This window comes from Dasypus novemcinctus, chromosome 10, assembly GCF_030445035.2.
Source record: "Dasypus novemcinctus isolate mDasNov1 chromosome 10, mDasNov1.1.hap2, whole genome shotgun sequence".
NCBI classification, from domain to species: domain Eukaryota; kingdom Metazoa; phylum Chordata; class Mammalia; order Cingulata; family Dasypodidae; genus Dasypus; species Dasypus novemcinctus.
The window spans coordinates 116,484,645-116,509,307 of NC_080682.1; the positions used below are offsets into that span (position 1 = coordinate 116,484,645).

Below are 24,663 nucleotides of genomic sequence, written 5' to 3' on the forward strand. Positions count from 1 at the left end.
TGACTGTTCCACAACAAAAAGATAAACAACCCAGTTAAAAATGGACAAAGGTCTTGAGCATTTGGAGAAATGTCTCCAAAGAAGACATACAAATGGCCAATTAGTACATTAAATGGTGTGCCATATGATTAGTCAATAGAGAAATGCATAGCAAAGACACAATGAGGTAGGTATTAATACCACTTCAGGGAAGTGGACGAGGCTCAACTCAGAGCGTCTGCCTACCATATATATGAAGACTCCAGGGTTCGATCCCCAGGGCCTCCTGACCTGTGTGGTGAGCTGGCCCATGCGCATTGCTGCTGCACGCAAGGAGTGCTGTGCCATGCAGGGGCGCCTCCATGTAGGGGTGCCCCACACATAAGGAGTGAGCCCCATAAGAAGAGCCGCCCAGCGCGAAAAAAGTGCAGCCCACCCAGGAATGGCGCCACACACACATTGAGCTGACGCACAGAGATGACGCAACAAAAAAGAGACGCAGTTTCCTAGTGCTGCCTGATAATGCAAGCAGATGCAGAACAACACACAGCGAATGGACACAGAGAACAGACAACAGGGGGGAAGGGAGAGAAATAAAATAAATCTTAAAAAAAAAAAAATACCACTTCACACCCACCAGGAAGGCTATTTCAAAAAAGGGGGGGGGGGGGGGGGGAAGGGGCCGGGAACAAGTGTGAGGATATGGAGAAGTTGGAACCTTCATACATTGCTGATAAGAAAGTAAAATGGTCTAGCTGCTGTAGAAAAGACTTTGGCAGTTCCTCAAAAGATTAAAAATAGAATTATTGTATGACCTAGCAAAGCAACTCTTAGGTATATACCCCAAATTGAAAACATGTACTCAAACAAATACATGTACATACATGTTCAGAGTAGCACTATTTACATTAGGTGAGAGATGGAAACAGCCTGAATCTCCTGTCACCAGATGAATGGATAAACAAACTGCGGTATATACATACAATGGAATATTATTTAGCCATAAAAAGGAGTGAAGTACTGATACATGCAGTATATAATGCATAATGTAGATGAACCTCAAAAACATTTTGCTAAGTAAAAGAAGCCAGACACAAAAGGTCACATATTTTATGATTCCATTTATACAAAATACCTAGAATAGGTAAATCTGTATAGATAGAACACATATTGGTGGCTACCAGGAGTGTTACAGGGAGCAGGTAATGGGGAGAAACTGTTAAATGGACATGGGTGTTATTTTGGAGTGATGGAAATGTTTTGGAACTAGATAGAGGTGGTGTTTGTATAACATTGTAAATGTGGAAAATGCCACTGAATTGTTCACTTTAAAATGGCTGGTTTTATGTTATATGAAATTTACTTCAATAAATTTTAAAAAATTGATTGAAATTTTTAAAAAAATTTCAAAGTCTAGCATAATGACTGGTCAGAGTGGATAATCAATAAAAGTTCAATCATTCTCTGCTCATAAACAGTAACCAGGACTTTTCAAGTTATAAACCAGAAAGAAAAAAAATTTGTAAATTCTCCTGTCGCACACATCATTTCTAAAAGGTAATAAAAATTATCAATGTAGATTGGTAATTTTTGATGAGCAATTATCCAAACATTTACCAAAGCACATAAAATGTTTTTCTTCACATAAATGTCTACTAAGTTAGTTTCTATTTATTATTTTAAAAGATGGGCAAAACAATTCTTTTTAATCCATCAAAAGACAGTATGGATAAATTATTTTTTATCATGTATTTCATCCAATATTTATATTCATCAGGTCAGCAAACCATTATGATAAAAAGTAAGCAAGAAATATTAAATAGGTCAGCCTCACTTCAGGAATATTTTTTTAAGCAATCTTGAGAGTTGTAGCCACATGAATGCCAAGCCATTACTAATTTGTTTTATTGGTGCTTCTCTTGTGTTTTTCATATACAAATCTGAATATGTGTAATTGGAATAGTCAATAAATATGAGATGAGGTCGTCTAAGACAAAATAATCTCTGACTGCCCAGGACCTAGTCCAGTGCCTGACATATAAAAGTATTAGATTAACACTGAGTAGTTGGGTAAGTGACTGATTTAGTATGGTAGTCATTAGTGCTATTTTTCCTTCAAGGCACTCTGAAGTCAGTATTTTTAGTCCCCTGCAACCACATAATCAGTTCTGGCCCATGAATTGGGAGATGAAATGATGTGTATCATTTCCAGGCAGGAGCATTTAAATGCTGGGACAAAATTCTCCATGTTCCTCTTCTACTGCTACAGTGTTCGTGAAAGCATATGTTAAGAGGCAGCTTCCATCAGTCGCCCAGTCCAAGTGAGGAGCAGAACCCCTGCTCATCTCATTGGATATTATGTGTCACGAATTTTTGTTAAGTTATTGAAACAGGACTCTCGTTGCAGCAGCATGACCCAGGCTATTCTAATTAGTACAGCAAGAAAGATGATGCTTAGAACTAGAAATTTATCCATTTATTTTCAGAAAAACAAAAACAGAGAAGTGGTACAACTTGAATATGTAACAACTTCCCTGATAACAGCTCTTTCACTTAAAAGTAATAGTATCTACCTCATAAAGCAGCTTATAGTGATTAAATAGTGAATGTCTACCAATTGCTAAGCATAATACCTAGGGCATAGATGAAACTTTCAATGTTAGTAATTATTATTATTATTGATACATTAGACACTTATACGCACAGCATATTTCATTTTGTTCCCCCACCTCTTGCTCCTTTTTATTTAATTTGTGATCAGTTTGTTCAAATCGAACAATCTTTATTGAGAACTACCATACAGAAGTCACCAAGCAAGGCACTGAGAATAAAGAAAAATTAGATAAGACATCTTCAAGGCCTTTTCCTTACCTATGATTCTCCTTTCTTCTCCAATCCATCAATAACAATGCAAACTTTAAAACCATAAACATAAATACAAAGCTCTATGTTGTAAATATTTAATCAGTGGTGAGCTAATTTTTTATTTAAAAACCATATATGCATCTGTGTCTTATTCAAAGCGAAGATCAAACAATTGGTTAGGTCCAATTCAATGAAGGTAAATCAGTACGAGGACAAAAAATAGAACCCATGCGTACTTCCCCACTGCCCTTAATGCAGTGCCCTGGCGATGGGAGGCACTAAATAAAAAAAATTACAGATGCACCAAAGATCAACAGAGTCCCTTTTCTTACAAATCAATATACTGAGATCTAGAGAGTTAAGCACCTAGCCAAAGTCATGAAGTAGGTAGGAGCAGAGCTGATAGTAGAACAGGCTTTCAAAAGCACAAAGTTCCACAATCTGCTGACAAAGTGATGTAAACACTGTAAAATCTAAAATTAATTTTCCTTGAAATTAAATTTTAGCATTCGCCTTGGTAACAGGGGCTAGTGAAACACTGAAAACTAAGCTATCAGAAAGATAGTGCTATATTTAACATTATAATCAAGAAGAGAAGGTACCTGGCAAAACCTGAAAGGATATGATACTTTTATTTTTCCCCATTCACATTTTACAAAAATCAAAAGAGCATAGGAAAAAAACACAGGATAAATAGCTTCATATGCCTCTCTTTATGGATCAGAGTCCTGAATAAAAGAAAATGATTTCAAGCAAGGAAAAAGAAAGTTTATTTTTTTGCCGCATCTGCTAAATTATATCTCTCTGATATAATGATATATATTTACTATTTATGGAACAGAAAACAGGCCATATAGATTTTTTAGAGAAGTTATTAATATATGTTTACAGACGATCACGCATAAAATACAGGATTCCCATATTCCACCCTATTAGCACCACCTTACATTGGTGTGGTGGATTTGTTATAATTGATAAAAAGTACATTTTTGTAACTGTACTATTATCTATAGTCCATGGTTTAACTTAGGGTTCACTGTGTTGTGCAGTTCCATGGGTTTTTTAAAAACTGCTTATTCTAGTAACATATATACAATCTAATATTTCCCTTTTTAACCACTTTCAGATATATACTTCAGTGCTGGAAGTTGTATTCACAATGTTGTGCTACCATCACTGCCATCCCTTACCAAAACATTTTCATCATTCCAAATAGGAAATCTCTCTTTTTGGCCTTAACTCCCTATTTCCTATCCCTACCCCGTGTCCTGCTAACCTGTATTCCAGTTTCTGACTCTCTGAGCTTGCTTATTCTAATTATTTCATATCACTGAGATCATACAATATTTGTTATTTTTTGTCTGGCTTATTTCACTCAACATGAAGTCTACAAGGTCCATTCATGCTGTTGCATATATTAGAACTTCATTCCTTTTTACAGCTGAATAATATTCTATTTTATATACACACCACATTTTGTTTATCCATTCATTGGTTAATGGGGACACTTTGGTTGCTGCTATCTTTTGGCAATTGTGAATAATGCTGCTATGAACTTCTGTGTGCAAATATCTGGTCAAGCATACAGATTTTTATATTTTCTAGAGTAACAATTTTAAGTACTGTAGCCATTTGATATAGTTATGAATTCCAAAAATAGATATTGGATTATCTTTGTAAACTGGTCTGTACCTGGGCATGATTAAATTATGATTAGGGCTTTGATTGGGCCACATCAGTAAGTGTTGAGTCCCCACCCCTTGGTGGGTGGGGACTCGCAGATAAAAGACATGGCAAAAGACAGAGTTGGAGATTTTGATGTTGGAGTTTTAATTTGGAGTTTGATGCTGGAGTCTTGAATTGGAACCCTGGGATGAGAAGACCTGAGCCAGGAGAAGAACACAGAGGAACAGATATGGCTCCTTAGACATGGCAGGAGCCACCAGGAGAAAGACAGGGCTGTTTGCCTGCCTTTCAGTTGTCCTTGTGGAGAGAGGCAAAGCCTAGAGAGCCTCACAGTCTACACCTGACCTTGTGGAGAAAACAGAGGCCCTGAGCCCAGAGAGAAGCAGAACCTGGGAAGAGAGGAAACCTGGAAGCCTGAACCTGGCAGACATCAACAGCCATCTTGCCCCAACAAGTAGAAATAGACTTTGGTGAGGGAAGTAACTTATGCTTCATGGCCTGGTATCTGTAAGCTCCTACCCCAAATAAATACCCTTTATAAAACCCACCAATTTCTGGTATTTTGCATTAACACCCCTTTGGCTGACTAACACAGGTACAATTAGGAATGATTTAAGTATTTTTTTCTGAGTACAGAGGTTGGATAAATGAAAGCCACATACATTAAGAAACTGCAAGATAATATTTATCATTTGTTGAGTATTTATTAAGTGATGTGCATTGTACAAAATTAGCATTTTATATATATTGTCTAATTTCACAAACCTGTAAGATGGGTAGTATAATTAATCTCCATTTTATTAATGATGAAGTGGAGGCTCAGAAGGGTTAAATCACATGCCCAAAGTTACTCAGGCAGTGGCAGAAACAGGTTTCAATCCCAGACCTGTTTATATCTAAAGACTGTGCTCTTAATTGTTATAGTATTTAAGCCCTAAGATCAAATCAAATTCCTGACCCTCTAGAATTTAGATCAAGGTCAATTCATCATATCTAAGGAGTGGACTATATGATCTCTAAGACCCCTTCAACAATGAATCTATGTTGTCAAAAATGATTCTAGGTTGCCAGAAATAGAACTCATGTCAAAATTTACATAATATTTGTAAGAATGTACTCCAAGCCTAAGGGGTACAATAGTTCAAACAATAATAAAAGGAGAAGGGCAAAAAATTTAAAAAAGGAGGAGGAAGAGCAATAAAGTCTTCCAGGGGTCCCAATACAGCCACATTTTACCAGGCCACTGTGACCAAAGTGGAAAAAAAGGGAAACTCCAATTGAAAGCAGAACTTTAAGGAGTGTACATAAATAGAAAGAGCTCAGGCCACCGATGTAATCGCCTCACAGCAGACAAGGCAAGAGTTATGGAAAGCCCCAGCTGGCGTCTGTAGCCATGGGCTGAATGCACAATGCTGAGGTCGACAGAGTTCTGACATGAGCATTAATCAATAGTTAATAGGTATAGTTGGGTACAGATGACTGACCACTAGCTTCTACAAGAGGCTTTACCACAGCTGCCTTGTATCTGGACGTATAACCACTGAAATGTGTGGAAAGTGTGGCTATAGGTCAGAGTGAAGAAGGAACTAGCCTTTATTCTTTTAAGTTCCAAGCACTGTGCTTTTTCTTTCATGTTATCATATTTAGCTCATACAACAAGCTTGGGAGATATTGCACACTATTTTACTGTGGAAAAAATGATGGTCCGAAAGGACCAACGCTCCTTCCCCGCTATATCACACAGTAAAATACCCTCAGAACTCACTGGGGCTGGGATGATAGGTAATGAGAAGTAGTGGACTATTGTAGCCATATTCCAGGCATCCCCGGAAGCCTTGATGGGCTGATGTCCCACAAGTACCTACTGGCATTACACATATCCACAGCCTTAATGTACCCATGTAATATATTTCTCTGATCTCCTGATCTAGTTATTTCAGGTAAAAGAAATCAAATATTCCTACCAAATCAACATTTTTTTTGAGGTATTGGGGCCAGGGATTGAGCCCAGAACCTCATATGTGGGAAGCCAGCACTCAACCACTAAGCTGCACCAACTCCCTGAGTTGGTTTTCTCATTTGTTTGCTTGTTTGTTTTTAGGAGGTGCCAGGGATCAAACCCAGGACCCCTTATTTGGGAAGCAAGCACTCTACTACTTGAGCTACATCCACTCCCCATAAATTATGGGAGTTTGTTTTGTTTTGTTTTAGGGAGGAACCAGAGATTGAACCCAGAACCTCATACATGGGAGGCAGGTGCTCAACGAAGACTTTAAGAAAGGAGGAAAAATAACTTGTAAAGAATGGAAGTAAAAGATAAAAAGGAAAATAAACGAAAAAAAAAATTTTGTGTCAATGAAATGAAAGTAGCCTTTGCTATGTTTAGGCTCCTTTTGGATAATTATTTATTCCCTCTCTCAACAAATATTTATTTTGGGAAACGGACTTTGGCCCAGTGGTTAGGGCGTCCGTCTACCATATGGGAGGTCTGCGGTTCAAACCCCGGGGCCTCCTTGACCCGTGTGGAGCTGGCCCATGCGCAGTGCTGATGCGCACAAGGAGTGCCCTGCCACGCAGGGGTGTCCCCCGCGTAGGGGAGCCCCACGCGCAAGGAGTGCGCCCGTGAGGAGAGCTGCCCAGCGTGAAAAGAAAGAGCAGCCTGCCCAGGAATGGCGCCGCCCACACTTCCCGTGCCGATGACGACAACAGAAGCGGACAAAGAAACAAGAGGCAGCAAATAGACACCAAGAACAGACAACCAGGGGAGGGGGGGAAATTAAATAAATAAATAAATCTTTAAAAAAAAAAAAAAAACAAATATTTATTTTGTGCTTCATATCCTTTATGAGATCTGCTAGGTACTAGAGAGTGTGATCTACCTGGAGGGACTCATCAAATAATGGATGCAGGCCACTAAAGATGAACTAAATTGTTCTAAAGAAGCCAAGAAAGTATCACAGAAGAGGTAACTTCTGAGCTGGGGACAGAAGTATGAATTGAACAAGTGAAAAAGAGGAGTGGGACTCCAGACAATTCTGACTGTAAAATTCACTTGGGTTTGTGTCTTCCATACTAAAAGTGTATACATGTGGGGGCAGTAGAATATGAAGCTCGTAAGGCCAGCTGGGGTCATGTGGTGAGAAACAATGGACTCAAAGGCCAGGGGTTATGGCAGATCTCCAGGCAGTGGAAAGATAGGATGAGCCTCCTTTACCAAACCCTCTCAAGGAGTCTATGGGATATGAATACACCTAGGTGTAGATTGGTCACTTGAACAGCCATAACTACAGGAAAAGATCATTCTAAAACTTGACAAAAATTAAACCTTAAACAAAATTATCTGGCCTCTGACCTTATCAAATTTATTATTAAAAGGCATAAAAGTATTTCATGTGTTCTTACTGAAAAAAGAAAATTAAACTTGAACTTACACATAGTCAACCCCAAATAAAAATCTACAGTCCAGGAAACGGCAACTACTATACCTATTATTAAGGAATAAAAACATTTACGGAAGATTTTTTTCAAAAAAATAAAATAAAACTCAATTGGTATTAGATAAAAAAAGACAAATTAAAAACTCAATTGGAGATGACATTAGAAAACATATTATTACAGTAATAAATGTATAGGTGGTATATGTGTCCTAAAATATAAACTAAATATAAACCAGAGGGCAAAATGTAGCTGAGGAAAGACAAACATCTTGCAAATCACCAAAAATGGAGAAGGAATTGGCTTTAAACTATCTTTCTAAAGAGTAGCTAAGAAAGGAATCTACAATGAAGAGATAAAATTAAGAACAGGTCATTCACCTACTTCTACCCTTCCACTAATTCCCTTTTCTGCTGATAATTCTCTTTTTCATCATTCCCAAAGCCCTGCAAATAGTCTTATATAAAATCCCAATACATAAAATATATAAAAACAGAGAGCTCTTGGTTGAAAGGGGTCAGGGAAAGAGGCGGTACTAGAGCACCCGAACTTAGCCTCCACTTTGGCCATCACCCACCCCTAAAAGCCCTTGATTTTCCCAAGTAAAGTATGAAACACACAGCTCTGGTACAAACCTCTCCGTTTACAAATGAGGAAACAGTGGCCTTGGGAATCAACCTAAGCAAGACACTTGGGGGGAAAAAAGACCCATTTCCTGGTGCCTCTGCCAAAATTAAAACGCTTTCGCTTCCTCATAAACTCAGATTCAAACTTCTGGGTTAAAAAAACGTTCCTTATAAGGTATTCTAGAAATTCATGCTATCCCTCTATCCCAAATTCCCATTCAAAATTCACATAGGGCACATAGATACTCTGCTAGGGACATGTCACCTTCTCTCAATTAACCATCACAACCCAGGCGATCAAAAAACTGACCTCAGAGAGGTACTCTAATCTTCCCAAGGTCACACAACCATCAGGGTGGAACCCTGGTCGGTCTGACTCCCAAAGCCAAGTCTGAGACTTTCTCACTCTTTGTAATCCCAACCTTTCCCTTAATCTCTGCCTATCTCTATACCAGCTCCCAGAAATGCAATACTATAAGGAAGCCTATCGTTTCACACTGGATCTTTTTTTACATGCAGGCTGGCAGGAGAATGTCCCATCCCGCAGTCAAGCACAGCGGCATCAAGCCAACTCAAACCTCTGCACTCAAGCTTCAGAACCACACAGGCGCTCAGCCACTGCCACCACTGCCAACCCTTTACACATACAACTTCCTTTACAAGCACGAGTTACGTATCTTCAGTAGTAGGGAGAAGAGGAAAAACCAACCACTCTTCATAAAAGGGCTTGTAAAATCTACTTCGAAATCAGCGTGAAATGACTGGCTGGCATTTTAGGTTGGATAGATATTAGCTAAATAGGTAAAGATATCAGAATTTGTATTTAGGGGTTGCCTTGGGATAAAGGATGACTGTCATCCAGAGATGGCTTTAAATAATTTGAATTTGGAGAGAGGTCAAGGGAGTGTGGATCGAGGCGTCCCCTGGGAGCAAGGCGAGTTTGAAGCGCCTTCGTGGACAATGAGAGAATCGCCTGAATCAAGAGTGTGCGGAGCTGGGACGGATAGGAAATGACTGGTACTGGGAGCTGCGATTTTAAACGAAACTGGGGCTCGGGGCCATCCCCAGGAAGGCGAGTCCCAGCCGGGCAGGTCCCAGGCATCGGGGGTCCGCATTTTGGAGCGCAGGCGAGGGGCGCCGATCGGGAGACAGGGTGCGGGCAGCGAGGGGGCGCTGCCCCGGGGCTCGGCGGGGCGGGGGGCGTCTCGGCGGTTGGGCCCCCTCCCCCCCTTACCTTCTGCTGGAAGTAGTGAACCGAGTAATTCCCGGCCACGGCGGGGCGGGACGTGGGGCTCAGCGGCAAGTGCAGGCGGCCCAGGGCCCTCAGCGCCGGCGGCCGGGGGACGGCGGCCCCCGCGGCGGGGCCGGGCAGCAGCAGCAGCAGCAGCAGCAGCGGGAGCAGCGGGAGCGCGCAGCCGCCCATGGCTCAGACCCGCGGCGGCGGCGGCGCGGAGGCCCCGCGGGCAGACGCCGGCCCAGCCCGGCCCCGCCACAAGCCCCGCCCGCCGCGCCCCGGCTCCTCCCCCCCCGGGACACCCCAAGCCCCTCCGGCCCTCGGCGCGGCAGCCCTCGAGTCCCCCACCCCCGCCCCCGAGGGCGCCCCCTCCGCTCTCCTCTCGTGCCGTCCTCTCCCCGGAACCCCTCTTCCTGGCAGTCACCCCCAAGCCTCCTCTTATCACCCCCGGGGGCCCTGATCTTTCCCTACAGGGACCGCCGCGTGCACCTCCGGGCCTGGCCATTCCCTCCGGCGTCCTCGACAGTCACCACCAAGCCCTGCACGGCCGCCTCTATTCCAGGGTCACGGCCCCGGCCCTCCGCAGACCCCGCGTCGTGATCGTCGTGACCAGCCACCATTCACGGACCGTTCACCACAGGCCCGCGTTCTCACTAGGCACCCACGCCACCGGCCCCGTCGCTCGGCCAGCTCGGGCGTCTGGGCGCTCGCTACCACTTTTGGAGAAGGAAACCGCGGCTCGGAGGGGTGCAGCGACTTGCCCGGGCTCAGGCGGCAGGAAGAGGGGTCTGCCTGACTCGGCAGCCGCTCGCCCCGGCTTCCCAATCTGCGCTCCGTCCACCCCACTTCCACGAAGGCCATCCTAACCACCCCCTCTGGGGCCCCGACCTTGGGTCACCTCAAAAACCCGTGTCACTCGCCCTGCCCATCTCTGGAGGTCTTCGCCTCCGAATCCCGCCACATTCGCGTCCCCTCCTCCAGGCTCCGCCCCCTCTCTCCCGGCTCCGCGCAGCCCGCTTCGGGCCCCGCCTTCTTCCTGCCTCCGCCTCCGCCCCCTTCCCCGTAGAGCGCCCCCTTCCGTCGTCAAGGCTCCTCGTCACCCATTTCCACACCCCTTTCCAGTCACCCCACCTCTTGGCCGGCTGACCCCTCGGAGTTAGCGCGGCGCCCGCCCCACAGCAACTTTACAGGCCGTACCACTGCTCCAGCAGCCGGGGAGGAACACTCCACAGCCCCTACCCTCCAGTTTAACCAAAATGGTCTGTCCCAAATGCTTGCAGGCATGCGCAGTAAACCCTTCCCGCGACCGCGCCTTCTGATTGGCTCTGAGGAACCACGGCACAGCGTCGTTTTCGGCGGAAGGGAAGGAGGGAGATTCGAGTGCCGTGCGGGGCGAGCTGTTGGGGCTGCCGCGCCTACGTGAGGGGCGTCGCTGAGCGTGGGCTGGGCTGGTTCCCGGGCCTCTGCCGCAGGTAAGGAAACCCGGAAAGAGGTTTGGGTAAGGGGCAGGAGCTCCCGACGCGGCCCTTGATGTGGTTATGAGTGAGACCCAGGGCCCTGCCCTTATGTTGCCATTCCAGGACTCAGTCTCCGCCTTTGTTGTGGCCGCGAGACCAAAGAGAGTGAAAAGGTCATCCGTTTTATTTCAAACTCAGTGTTGTTGGACTCAGTTCGTGCTGCAGAGGGCTCCTTTACAAACTGCTTTGATGGCCCGGAGGCAAAAGTGCTTGAGTGAGTGGTTTGCTCAAACCAGAAGATTGAAAGTTTCTAGATTTCTTCCTCATTTTCCACATCCAGCCAATCTTACCAGCCTCTTGAATATCTCAAATCTGTATACTTCTAGGCACTTTTACTGTCATTGTTTTGGTTTGGCACCATGGCTGCTACAGAGTTGTGACAAGTCTCCCACTTGATTTTCCTGCTGTCGGTCTTGTTACCTTCCAACCCAGTCTCTGCAGTGCCAGGCTGGTAATGTGCAAATCGAACCTCCTCATTTAAACCTTTCAGTCACACTCCGAAATCCTTAAAACGACTTATAGGGACCTTCTTGTCCGGTCTTTGCCTGCCTCTCCAGCTTTCTTTTCCACCACTCCACACCTACAGAATGAGTTTCTCAAATACACCATCCTCTCTCGCCTCCAGATCTCTTCTAAACCCCTCCCCACCCTAACACCCCAACTTGGCTAATTCTTATCCATCCTCAGTTTACGAAGCTGTTTAGTTTAGAACGACTTTTTTAATCTTGCAAGATTGGATCACAAAACACCCGGTACTTATTTATTCATTCTGCAGATAGTTCTTAAGTGCATTCGTCTGTGCCAGGAACTGATGGTACTGAAGATACAATGGTGAACAAGATAGATTCTTGTGCTAATTGAACTTACCTATCGTGGACGGGGAACTTACTGAGTTTGGATGGTCTGGGAATGCCTCTCTGAGGAGTTGACATTTAAATTGAGACCTAAAAAATGAGAATGATCCAGCTTTTGCTAGAGAGAACATTCCAGCTGTGGATTGGATATGCAAAGGCCCTGAGGCAGAAAAGAGCTTGGCATCTTAGTGTTCAAGCATCTAAGAAAAGACCAGTGTTGCTGGAACATTCAGTAGGACAGTTTACGAAATGAGTCTGGAGAGATGGGTAGGGCCTTGTCGCGCAGTTAGGACTCTAATGCAGCAGCATAAGCAGGAGATGATGGTGGTCTGGATCAAGATGGTCGCAGAATATATAAGCAAAAAAATGAATGATCATTTCTAAATATGGAAATAGACTTGGACTTTTTGATGGGGATGATGTGGGACGTGAGGAAGGGAGAAATGAAGGATAATTCCTAGATATCTGGCCCAAGTTACTGGTGGAGAGTAGAGCTGGTGAAAATTGAAGGGAAAGAATGTTTTTTACTTTTGAAAGCTTGATGTGTCTATGAGACAGGTAGGCAATTGGGATATGCAAGTCTAGAACGGAGAGAAGATGTCAGGCAGGACCCAAGAGAAAAATTTGGAAATCATAAGAATAAGCAGGCATTTAAAATCATGTTAATGATTGTGGTCTCCTAGGGAAAGAATAGGGTGGGGAGGAGGACAAGGAAGAAAGCCTAGTGGAAGAAGAACCAATAAAGGAGCCTGAGAAAGAGCAGCCAGTGAGGTAGGAGAAAAGAGTGTTTCTTCATAGCAGAGTGTGTTGCTGTTATCTTGTTTAATAGTCTGTTTTTCTCAAAAAGCTTTAAGCCTCTTGAAGATAGGTAGAGACTGTGTCTTAATCACTATTTGATCTCTAATGTCTGAGATAGTATGTACTCAAAAAATATTTCTTTTTGAGTTGTTGAGATGTTAGGCTGTGGAGTAGTCCAGGTGAAAGTTGGTAAGTATCTGACCAGCTGCAAAGGTTATGGGAAAAGGAAAGAGAAGGACACATTTCAGACATTTTTGAAAGTAGAATGAAGACTTAAAAAATAGAGGTAGTAAGACATGTTCTCAAGGCAAAACATAAAAAGGACAAGTAAGCCCTTAATACCTCTCCAGTTATACATTGTTTGTACCTTTGTATCATTTTCTTGGTAGTTGTATATTGTCTATATTAAGTCAATAGATTATAAACTCCTCAAACACAAAAGTGTGTTTTTTCTCTATATAACTGTCTTCTTCCCATTTCTAGCACAGTACTTTACTTGTCATGAATGACAGTAAATAGACAAAATACATTGTACTACAATTTTGCTCTTTTTCTGTTTTTAAATGTATTTTTCACCAGTATTTCTCCTTTTACTGGAGGTTTTGTCTCTTTTTTATTTGTTTAATTTTCTCTCCTCTCCTGCTTGTTTTCTCTCTCTTACCTTTCTAGGATTTTCATATTAATGCCAGTAAATTATTTCTTATGGACATGTTATAACTGTTTTTAGAGAAATTCGACAAAGCATGCACCCTCAGAGGAAACCATTAAGTAAGATAAGAAAACAATTAAAAATAGCACCCTTTCCATAGCTAAGGTTTCTTGGCTTGTAAAATATGAAATAGAAAATCTGAGAGCAACAAATGACAAAGGCTTTCTTAAAAGGCAGAAACAGGGGGAAGCAGATATAGCTCAAGTGGTTGAGTGCCTGCTTCCCACGTACAAGGACCCAGGTTCAGTCCCAGCACCTCCTAAAAACAAACAAACAAACATGAAAAAAACAGTTTTCATTAGGAAGCAATGTAGCTCAGCAGTCGAGCACCTGCTTCCCATGTATGAGATCCCAGGTTCAATCCCCAGTACCTCCTAAAAACAAACAAACAAATGAGAAAAACAACTCTCACTGGGGAGCAGATTTAGCTCAGTGGTCGAGCATCTGCTTTCCATGTCTGAGGTCCTAGGTTCAAGTCCCCTTACCTGCTTTAAAAAAAAAAGTAATAGACAAGAACAGTTAGTTTTGAGAGAAATAAGTAATGGGGAAAAGTCAGTTGTACCTCCTTTTCCTTATGCCATTAGAACTGGGTATTAGTTTTTTAAATGAGGGATTTCATCCTTTGACTACCATCTTGAAACACATGCAAATCACTTCTTAAATGTGAAGCTTGAGGAAACAGTGTAATGGGCTAAAAGGACTGTTGAACTACTAATCAGAAAGTATGAATTCCATACCTGATTTCACCTGCTTTTTAACCTTTAATTATCCTTCTCATTTCTGAATGGATTAGATAATGATGTAAAAGAACTGGAAAGCATTAAAAAAGATATTATGAACACAACTGGATTTGAATGGTTCAGATAATAATGTAAAATAACTTTGAGGACTTTAAACCATTATAAATAAATTTTGAACCTAACTGAATTATAAGTTCCTTTAAAAATAGGATCCACGTCTTATACTTCTCTATCTTCTATTTCCCACTCCCGACCATCATTCCCATATGCCAGTTCACAGTAAATACTTAACTTGAATTTTTTCTTCTCATAATCTGGCATTAAGTAAGATTTATTCCACATTTTCTAATATAGCCCAAAGAAGAAAAAAGCCTGGCGGCTATGCATGCATGAGCATGCCTTTTCATACTTTGTGCCTTCTAAGAACTTGGTTAAACTGAAACATTATCAGATAGTGGATTGGAATTGGAGCAAAGAGTTGTAAACTGATCTGAAAGAAACTAAAATATTCTTGGTCTTTAGGATTTAACTATAATCACATTAATCACAAGTGGTGTTCACCATCAGACTTCAGATTGTTTCTAGTTGCAATGGCTAGGCCATTGGTTTTTAAGTATGGACAACATAACTTGTTAGAAATGCAAATTTGCAGATCTTCATCCCATACTCACAATAGTAAGCTCTGGAGATGCAGCCCAGGAATATTTATTCTATCCTCCAAGTGATTTGATGCACACCGAAGATTGAAAAACACTTGGCTATTATGAAAATAGAATACAAGGGGTTATAATCAGGGAGCTTTGTATGTTATTGCCAAGTTCCCTACCCAGTATTTTTATTACATGTGTTGATTTTTCTAATTATAAAAGTAATACATTTAGAAAGTATTTACATATAGGAAATAAGTATTTTTAATCCCACCACTCAGCAATTCTTTTAAAAATTTATGTATTTTCCTAACTGCTCCTTTCTCTGCCCATCCCATTAAGCTAAGACTAGATCAGTCCCCTTGTTATAGTTTCTCTTGGTATTACAGAATTTACCACAATAGCAATGAAAAAAATTTTTTTGGTTATTGTCTATTTAATATACCTATCTCTTGCATGGACAGTGTGTCTAGTGACCAGACAAAAACTTTGTGTGTTTTGTCCGTCACTTACATCTCCAACACCTGACATTTAGCAGCTGCACAGTAAATAAACTGATGAATAAATGAATGTATTGAGTTTGTTGAGTTGGAAAATGGTTTCCTGACTGTGATGGAGCTGAAAGAAATTTAATACTATTATCATCTTTGCCTAACCTTAGTATTTACTTGTTCCTGCCCTTCATTCAGTTATTCATCAAACATAAATTCACTATACTGCAAGTCAGGCAGTAGAGAAAAAAGAAAGACACAAAGCAAACAAGGTGGCAAGTACCATGAAGAAAAATACTCTGAAAACAACAAAAGGAATACTCAATAGTGGATTGCCCGAAACGATGCTGTTGCCTTTTTGTCTACCATGTAGCGAATAGGAGGTCTTTGTGCCATCTTCTGGGGTTTACAACTTATAATACAAACAGTAAAAATAGCGTTCTCCTTTCTCTTTTCATTTCTCAAATTTGTCAGTGATAGTTTTTTAGACATAATTATTTGATCCACTAGAGGGCAATAAAACCTTAAATAAAAACAATTCAATTAGCCTTCCTTTAAAACTAAGTGTTCCTATCCCTCCACGTCCTCTCCAACACTTGTAGTTCTCGGTCTTTTTGATATTGGCCATTCTAATTGGTGTGAAATGATATCTCATTGTAGCTTTGATTTGCATTTCCCTAATCGCTATTGATGTTGAACATTTTTTTAAGTGTTTTTACCATTTGTATTTCTTCTTTGGACAAATGTCTCTTGAAGGCTTTTACACATTTTTAATCAGCCATCTTTTTATTGTCGAGTATCTTTATATACCATTCATATTAAACCCTTATCAGATATATGATTTCCAAATATTTTTTTCCCTTTGAGTCAGCTGCCTTTTCACCCATTTGAAAGGACTTTTCCTTTGTGGTGCAAAAGTGTTTAGATTTGAGGAAGTCCCATTTTTCTATTTTTTCTTTTGTTGCTTGAGCTTTGGGTGTAAGGTCCAAAAAGCTACCACCTACCACAAGGTTTTTAAAATATTTCCCTACATTTCCTTCTAGTTGTTTTAAGGTCCTGGCTTTTATATTTAGGTCTTTGATCCATTTTTAATTCCTTCTTGTATAGGGGGTAAGATAAGAGTCCTGTTTCATTCTTTTGATTATGGATATCCAGTACTCACAGCACCATTAGTTGAAGAGACTCTTTTGTCCCATTATTTGGTAGGTTTGTTGAAAACCAGTTGGGCATAGAAATGATGGTTATTTCTGAGCTTTAATTCTGTTTCACTGACCAATGTGTCTGTCTTTATGCCAATCCCATACTGTCTTGACCACTGTGGCTTTGTATTAATAATATGTTTCAAGGTCAGGCAGTGAAATTCCTCTCACATCACTATTTTTTAGAATGCTTTTGGCTACTCGGGTGCACTTTCCCTTCCAAATGAATTTGGTAATTACCTTTTCTATTTCTGTCAAGTAGGCCCTTGTAATTTCCATTGGAATTCCATTGTATCTGTAAATCAGTTTGGGTAGGATTGACTCCTTCACAATATTTAGTCTTCCAATCCATAAACATGGAATGTCTTTCCATTTGTTTAGGTCATCATTGATTTCTGTTAGCATTGTTTTGTAATTTTCTGCATGTATTCCTGTACTACTTTGGTTAAATTGATTCCTAGGTATTTGAGTCTTTTGTTGCTTTTGTAAATGGAATTTTTCCCTGATTTCCTCCTCATATTGTTCAGTACTAATGTACAGAAACTATCAATTTTTGTGTGTTGATCTTGTACCCTGACACTACTGAACTCATTTATTAGCTGAAGCAGCTTTGACATAGACATTTCAGAATTTTCTAAATATAATGTCATCTGCGAATATTAAGAGTTTTAATTCCTCTCTTCCCATATGGATACCTTTTTTTCCCTGTCTAATTGCTCTAGCTAGAACTTCTAGCGCAATATTGAATAACAGTGGTGACAGTGGGCATCCTTGCTTGTTCCCAGTTTTAGAGGGAAAGATTTCAGCCTTTTCCCATTGAGTACTATGTTGGCTGTGGGTTTTTCATGTATGCCCTTTATCATATTGAGGAATTTCCCTTCTCTTCCTATCTTTCAAAGTGTTTTGACCCAGAAAGGATGCTGGGTTTTGTCTAATGCCTTTTGTGCATAAATGGAGTCAATCATGTGTGTTTTTTCCTTCAATTTGTTAATGTGGTGTATTACGTTACTTGATTTTCTTATATTGAACTACCCTGGCATACCAGGAATTAATCCTACTTGGGGTGTGTAATTATTTTGATATGCTATTGGACTCCATTTGCAAGTATTTTCATGAGAATTTTGGGATCTATATTCATTAGAGAGACTGGTCTGTAATTTTCTTGTAGTGTCTTTATCTGGCTTTGGTATTAGGGTGATGTTGGCTTCATAAAATGTGATGGGTAATTTTCCCTCCTCTTCAATTTTTTGGAAGACTTTAAACAGGATTCATGTTAACTCTTTTCAAAATGCTTGGTAGAATTCACCTGTGAAGCCATCTGGTCCTAGGCTTTTCTTTGCTGGTAGATTTTAGACTATGGAGTCAATCTCTTTAAGTGTGATTTATTTGTAAAGTTCTTGTATTTCTTGTAGCGTCAGTGTAGGTTGTTTGTGCATTTCTACGAATTTTTCCGTTTCATCTAGGTTGTCTAGTTTTTTAGCATACTGTGAAATGATCATTTTTATTTCTGAGGGGTCAGTTGTAACTTCCCTCCTTTCATTTCTGATTGTATTTATTTGTATCTTCTCTCTTTTTTTCTTTGTTAGTCTAGGTAGGGGTTTATCAATTTTATTGAACTTCTCAAAGAACTGGCTTTTTTTTTTTTAAGTTCTCTGTTTTGTTTTGTTTTGTTTTGTTTTTTCTCTTCTCTATTTCATTTATTTCTGCTCTAATCTTATTTCTTTCCTTCTGCTTGTTTTGGGATTAGTTTGCTGTTCTTTTTCTAGTTTCTGTAGTTGTTCAGATAAATCTTTGAGTTCAGTTCTTTCTTCTTTTTTAATAAAGGCATTTAGGTGCTATAAATTTCCCTCTCAAAACTGCCTTCTCTGTATCCCATAAGTTTTGTTATGTTGTGTCTCGTTCTCATTTGTCTCAATATATTTACTGATTTTGCTTGCAATTTCTTCTTTGACCCATTGATTATTTAGGCATGTCTTATTGAGCCTCCACACACATGTGAATTTACTTTTTTTCCTGTCTATTATTGATTTCCAATTTTATTCCATTATGATCTGAGAAAGTGTTCTGTATAATTTCAATCTTTTTATATTTATTATGAGCTGCATTGTGCCCTAATATGTGGCCTATTCTGGAAAAAAGAATCATGAGTACTTCAGAAGAATGTATAAACCCCTGAGTTTCGATGCAGCATTCTGTGTTTGTTAGGTCTAACTCGTTTATCATATTGTTCAAGTTCTCTGTTTCCTTGCTCTTCTGTCTAGTTTTTCTATTTAATGATGTGAGTGGTGTGTTGAAGTCTCCAACGATTATTGTAGAGATGTCTATTTTGTTCCTTCAGTTTTGCCAGAGTTTGTCTCATGTATTTTCAGGCACCTTGGTTAGGTGTATAGATAATTATGACTGTTATTTCTTCCTGGTAGATTTTCCCTTTTATTAATATATAATGGCCTTCTGTATCCCTTATAACTTTTTTACATTTAAGGTCTCTTTTGTCTGATATTAGTATAGCTACCCCTGTTCTTTTTTGGTTACTGTTTTAGTGGAATATTGTTTTCTAACCTTTCACTTTCAGCTGGTTTGTGTCTTTGGTGTAAGGTGAGTGTCTTGTCGGCAGCATATGGATGGCTCATGTTGTTTTATCCTTTCTGTAACCTATATCATTGTTTTTTTTTCTGTTTTTCTCTGCTATAGCAACACAGCACAAAAGTCGCCCTTTCTCCTTTCCCTCCTGTTCCCTCCTTAGACTTTTTTAAAAATTTATTGAAGTATATCACTCATACATAAACAATAAGTATATAGTAATAGTGTGAACTTACAAAACAAACATATATAACATCACTCAGGACTCTCATACCTCCCCTACCACCAATATCTTGCATTGTTGTTAAACATTTTTAACTAGTGATTAAAGAACATTTTAACTAATAATTAAAGAGCATTGTCAAAGTATTTTTCCCCCAACCCATTCTATTATTATGATTATCTTTATATAATTTATATACAAATATACGTAAACAATAAGTGTATAGTAAAAGTTGTGAACTTACAAAGCAGACATGCATAACATTATACAGGGGTCCCATACATCAACCCTCCACCAATACCTTGCATTGTCATGAAACATTTGTTACAAATTATGAAAGAATATTGTCAAAATCTTAACTACTAATTATAGTCCTTATATTATATTTGGTGTATTTTTCCCCCAACCCACCCTATTATTATTTTTTAAATATACTTTTATGACAGAAGTTGTAAACTTATAAAACAATTATGCACGCGTGCAGAATTCCCAAACAATACCCCTCTGTCAATACATCACCCTGTGGTGGAACATTTGTTACATGATAAGACAATATCATCTGATTGTTACCGTGTCCATGGTGTACATTTGGCAAATATTTTCTGTACTGCCCCATTATCAACACAGTACATCTTTGGCATAGATGCAAGAATATTATATTATTACTGCTAACCAACAGTCCATAGATCACTCCAGTTGTATTTTTCCCACACTTCTCCACATTCCCACCAACCTGCAATAGTGATATACATTTGCTGTAGCTCACAAAGGACAGTCTTGAACCTGTACCATCAACTACAATTCTCATCCACCTCTTGGTTTACCATGGTATTCAGTTCCTAGATTATTCTCTAGCATTTTGTCAATAGGTATTTACATCCCTAGATTACCACTTTTCAGCCACATACCCATTTATAAACTAGCTGTTACTATGTGTTACCATCTACTCTAAACATTTCCACACTTTTACAGTAAAGCTAATTAAACTTTCTATGTACATTAAACATTAGCAGTCCATCTCAGTTCTCCTCTTATCTCCTTTAAGAATCCACCACCTACTACCAGGTGTTGAAGCTATTTTCCTACAATTTCTTCTAGAAGCTTTATGGTTCTTTTATTTTTAGGTTTTTTGATCCATTTTGAGTTAATTTTTGGATAAGGTGTGAGAATAGAGGTCCTCTTTCCCTCTTTTGGGTATGTATATCTAGTTCTTTCAGCACCATTTGTTGAGCACCATCTGCCCAAGCTGTGTGGGTTTGACACGCTAGTAAATCACTTGACCATACATGTGAGAGTCTGTTTCTAAACCATCAGTTTGGTTCCATTGTTCTATGTGTCTGTCTTTACTCCAGTACTGTGCTGTTTCTAGCAACTGTTGCTATGATTTAATTTCTGGAGATGAGAGCTTGCTTTTCCTATAAAATGTTTCTGGCTATTCAGGAGCCCTCACCCTTCCAAATAAATTTGATAATTGTGTTTTCAACTTTTAAAACAATGCTAGTGGGATTTTTATTGGGATTGCATTGAACTATATATCAATTTGAGTAGAACTGACATCTTAATGATATTTAGTCTTCTAGTCTGTGCACATGGAATGTTCTTCCAGTTATTTAGGTCTTTTTCTATTTCTTTTAACATTGAATTGCAGTTTTCTGAATACAAGTGCTTTACATCGTTGGTTAAGTTTATTCCTGACTATTTGAGTTTTATCTGTCCTATTTTATTTTCACCACTCTTTTGATACTTTGTTTCTTTTATTCATATACTCTTCATTTCTAGACTTTCTGCCAGGCCTCTCCCTCCTGTCTTTTCTTTTCAGGCTCTTGCACACCCTTTAGTATTTCCTGAAAGTCTCGTCTCTTGGCTATTCTCTCCGTTTCTGCTTATCTGTGAATATTCTAAACTCATCCTCATTTTTGAAAGACAATCTTGCCGGATGTAAGATTCTTGGTTGGAAGTTTTTCTCTTGTAGTATCTTAAATATATATCAGACCACTGTCTTCTTACCTCCATGGTTTCTAGTGGGAAATCAGCACTTAATCTTATTGGGTTTCCCTTACATGTTATGCATTGCTTTTTTCTTGCTGTTCTCAGAACTCTCTGTCTTTGGCATTTGACATTCTGATTAATATGTGTCTCGGAGTTGGTCTATTTGGATTTTTTTAGATGGGAGTACATTTTGCTTCTTGGACATGGATATCTGTGTCCTTCAATAGGGTTGGGAAAATTTCTACCATTATTTCTTCAAATATTCCTTCTGCCCTTTTCTCTTCTCTTCTCCTTCTGGGATACCCATGACACATATGTTTGCATGTCTTTTGCTGTAATTTAATTCCCTGAGACCTTGTTCAGTTTTTTCCATTCTTCATCTGTTCTTTTGTATGTTCACTTTCAGAGACCATTTCTTCAAGCTCACCAATTCTTTCTTCTGCCTCAAATCTGCTATTTTTTTTTAAGAATTTCATTTGTTGCACCTTTCATTCCTAAGATCTGCTATTTTTCTATGTATGCTTTCAAATTCTTCTTTGTGCTCATCCAGTGTCTTAATATCCCTAATTCTTTAGCCATCTTATTAAATTTATTAAGGAGATTTGTTTGAACATCAATGATTAGTTGTCTCAACTCCTTTATGTCATCTGGAGGCTTATCTTGTTCCTTTAAATGGGCCATGTCTTCCTGTTTCTTGGTGTGGATTGTAATTTTTTGTTGGTTTCTTGGCATCTGGCTTACTAGAGTATTCTGGGTGCAGTTTTTCTCTTTAGTTTAGAGTTTCCTGCCCTTTCTCCCTTGCTGGTTGAGCAGTAGGACCCAAGGATGTAGTTGGTGCTATAAGCCGTGGAGGCTCAAGCTGCCCTCATTGCCCCAGGGACCAGTGAAGCTTCTCCCAAATTCTCCTTTTCCCAGAGTTAGGACAGAGTCACTACTGTATGGAATAATCCAAGTCATACAGGCCTAGACTCTAGTTGCCCAGAGAGACTGATGAAGCTTCACATCCCTATCTCCCCTCCCTGGAGAGGGAGATGGAGGTGCAGGTATGGGCAGCATTCTATGCAGTGCAGGTCCAAGATGATGACAGTTGCCCCAGTAGACTTCCGATTATTCAATCTGTGCCAGCCAAATATACCTGTAATTACCTGGATGGGCTGGTGCAGGGCCCACCAGCCTCCTCCCTGCCAGAGGCAGGGCTGAAGCCTAGGCTAGGGCTGCAGGCTCATCTGGGTGAAAGAAACCATTTCCTACCATCTCTGTGATTTTCAGTCAGCCAGGCTTCCTCTCATGCTGGGGCAGAGTCAAAATGGCAGCTACTGGCCTCTTTCTGACTTGGACAGGTTCAAACTTTAGCTGTTCTTAGGGTTATACTTTAGCCAGCCAAATTTACTAATCAGTAGCTGAAATCAGTGGCCAACCATCTCTTCCCCCGCTATATTTGGGAAATGGAGTTTTAAATTCCAGCCACAGAATAACTTCTGGGGCAACTCGCGCTGCCAAAGTAGAATAATGACCAGCCTCTGTGTCTTGGCCGGTAATTTCCTGGGGAGGCTTGTGCAGATCCCCCCAGCTTCCTCCCTTCCAGAGGTGGGGCTGAGGATTATGCTGGAGCTGCATTCTGACCTGGGTGGAAAGAAGCCATTCCCTACCAGCACTGTGATTTTTAGTCCACCCCACTTCCTCTTGTGCCAGGCATGGAGTTAAGATGGCGGCTACCAGCCTCTTTCTGACTTGGACAGGTTCAAACTTTAGCTGTTGTTAGGATTATACTTTAGCTGGCTGAATTTACTCTTCAGTAGCTGAAGTTGGTGCCAACCATCTCTTCCTCCCCCATTTTAGGGAAGTGGAGCTTTCAATTCCAGCCACGGAACAGCTCCTGAGGTGGCTTGTGCCTCCAGTGGAAGATGGGCCCTGGCCTCTGGGGCTTGGAGTGCTCTACTTATGAATCTTATCTGCAGATGGGCAGTTTCCTCCTTCCATTCCTTCAAGGATGTTGCAGGGTGCTCCTCTGGTCTCCTGGAGCCCCCAAACAGGTGCTTCAGCTAGCTCCAAATATGCTGACATACGTTCCCTCTTTTGTTGCATTGGCAAGGAATTTGAGATTATAGCACTAATAATGGCAGTTTTCTGTGACCCTCCTTCCTGCCTTCGCCTTGTAACCCACTTCACCTATTCTACCCTGTCCTTGGATCCCATGTGGCCTAAAGTGACAAACAAGAATAGATATATGCATCTGCCTTTGGTAGAACCTTACTAATACTACATACCTAAGGATCCCCAAACAAGGATAACAAGTATTAATCAAGATTAGCTTTCTTTTCTGTGCATAGATCAGTGGTTTTTGTAAATCATTTTATCTTTCATCTTTCATATTTCCATCTTGTTGCCTTAGGTGTCAAGCTTTTATTTTCAAGAAGCTTTATTTTGATTGATGGGCAGGTGATTATCACTTTAAGATCTCCCTTCCACAGTCACCACATTTCTCTATTTATGATCATTATGATGAACTGTACCTAAAAGATTCTGTTATTTTTTAAGCAAATCACTTTTTTTGATACATATTAATAAAGCATACAGTTCATTCAAAGTGTACAATCAGTGTTTTTTGGTATAATCACAAAGTTGTGCGTTCATCATTTCAGTCGTTATTAGAGCATTTTCATTATTTCAATAATGAAAAATTAAAAAAAATTTTTTTAAACAAAATTCTTCACCTGTCAATTTCTCTATGTTCCACCTGCTGTACATAGCCGCTGTTTTTGGCTATACTTGCACAATTATTTATTTGTTTGTTAAGCAGTTTTATTGAGATATATTCACATACCATATGACATATCCAAAGTGTATAACCAGTAGCTTTTAGTATACTCACAATGTTGTACATTCATCATGTCAAAAATTTTAGAACAATTTCATTACTCCAAAAAGAAAAACTCCACACGCCTTAGTAGTCTTTCCTCAGACCTGTATAACCACTATCTGCTTATATCTTTATAAATTGATTTATATTTGCATTTATTACAAATGGAATCATACAATGTGTAGTACTCTGTGTCTGGTCTCTTTCACTTAGTATAATGTGTGGTTTTTT

General features: G+C 40.1%; 2 protein-coding genes across 5 annotated transcripts in view; one reads left to right on the forward strand and one right to left on the reverse strand.

Annotated features, from left to right (window-relative positions):
• PRCP (prolylcarboxypeptidase) overlaps positions 1 to 11,087 on the reverse strand; it is a 78,939-nt gene extending 67,852 nt beyond the window's left edge. The window contains exon 1 of one of the 3 annotated variants that reach the window (XM_058306063.1): positions 11,023 to 11,087. Coding sequence is in view for 1 of the 3 variants with exons in the window: in XM_058306061.1 (XP_058162044.1) it covers positions 9,826 to 10,014 (189 nt within the window). In the remaining 2 variants the exon portion in view is untranslated. Of the gene's footprint in view, positions 1 to 9,825; positions 10,051 to 10,723; positions 10,813 to 11,022 lie in introns of those variants that run through there. The other 2 variants (XM_058306062.2, XM_058306061.1) reach the window with 2 other exon arrangements.
• Positions 9,249 to 24,663, forward strand: part of DDIAS (DNA damage induced apoptosis suppressor) — a 34,997-nt gene continuing 19,582 nt past the window's right edge. Inside the window, exons 1-3 of one of the 2 annotated variants that reach the window (XM_058306060.1) lie at positions 9,249 to 9,608; positions 10,299 to 10,762; positions 11,106 to 11,297. The gene's annotated coding sequence lies outside the window, so the exon portion shown is untranslated. The remainder of the gene's footprint in view (positions 9,609 to 10,298; positions 10,763 to 11,105; positions 11,298 to 24,663) is intronic. The other variant, XM_071218291.1, reaches the window with a different exon arrangement.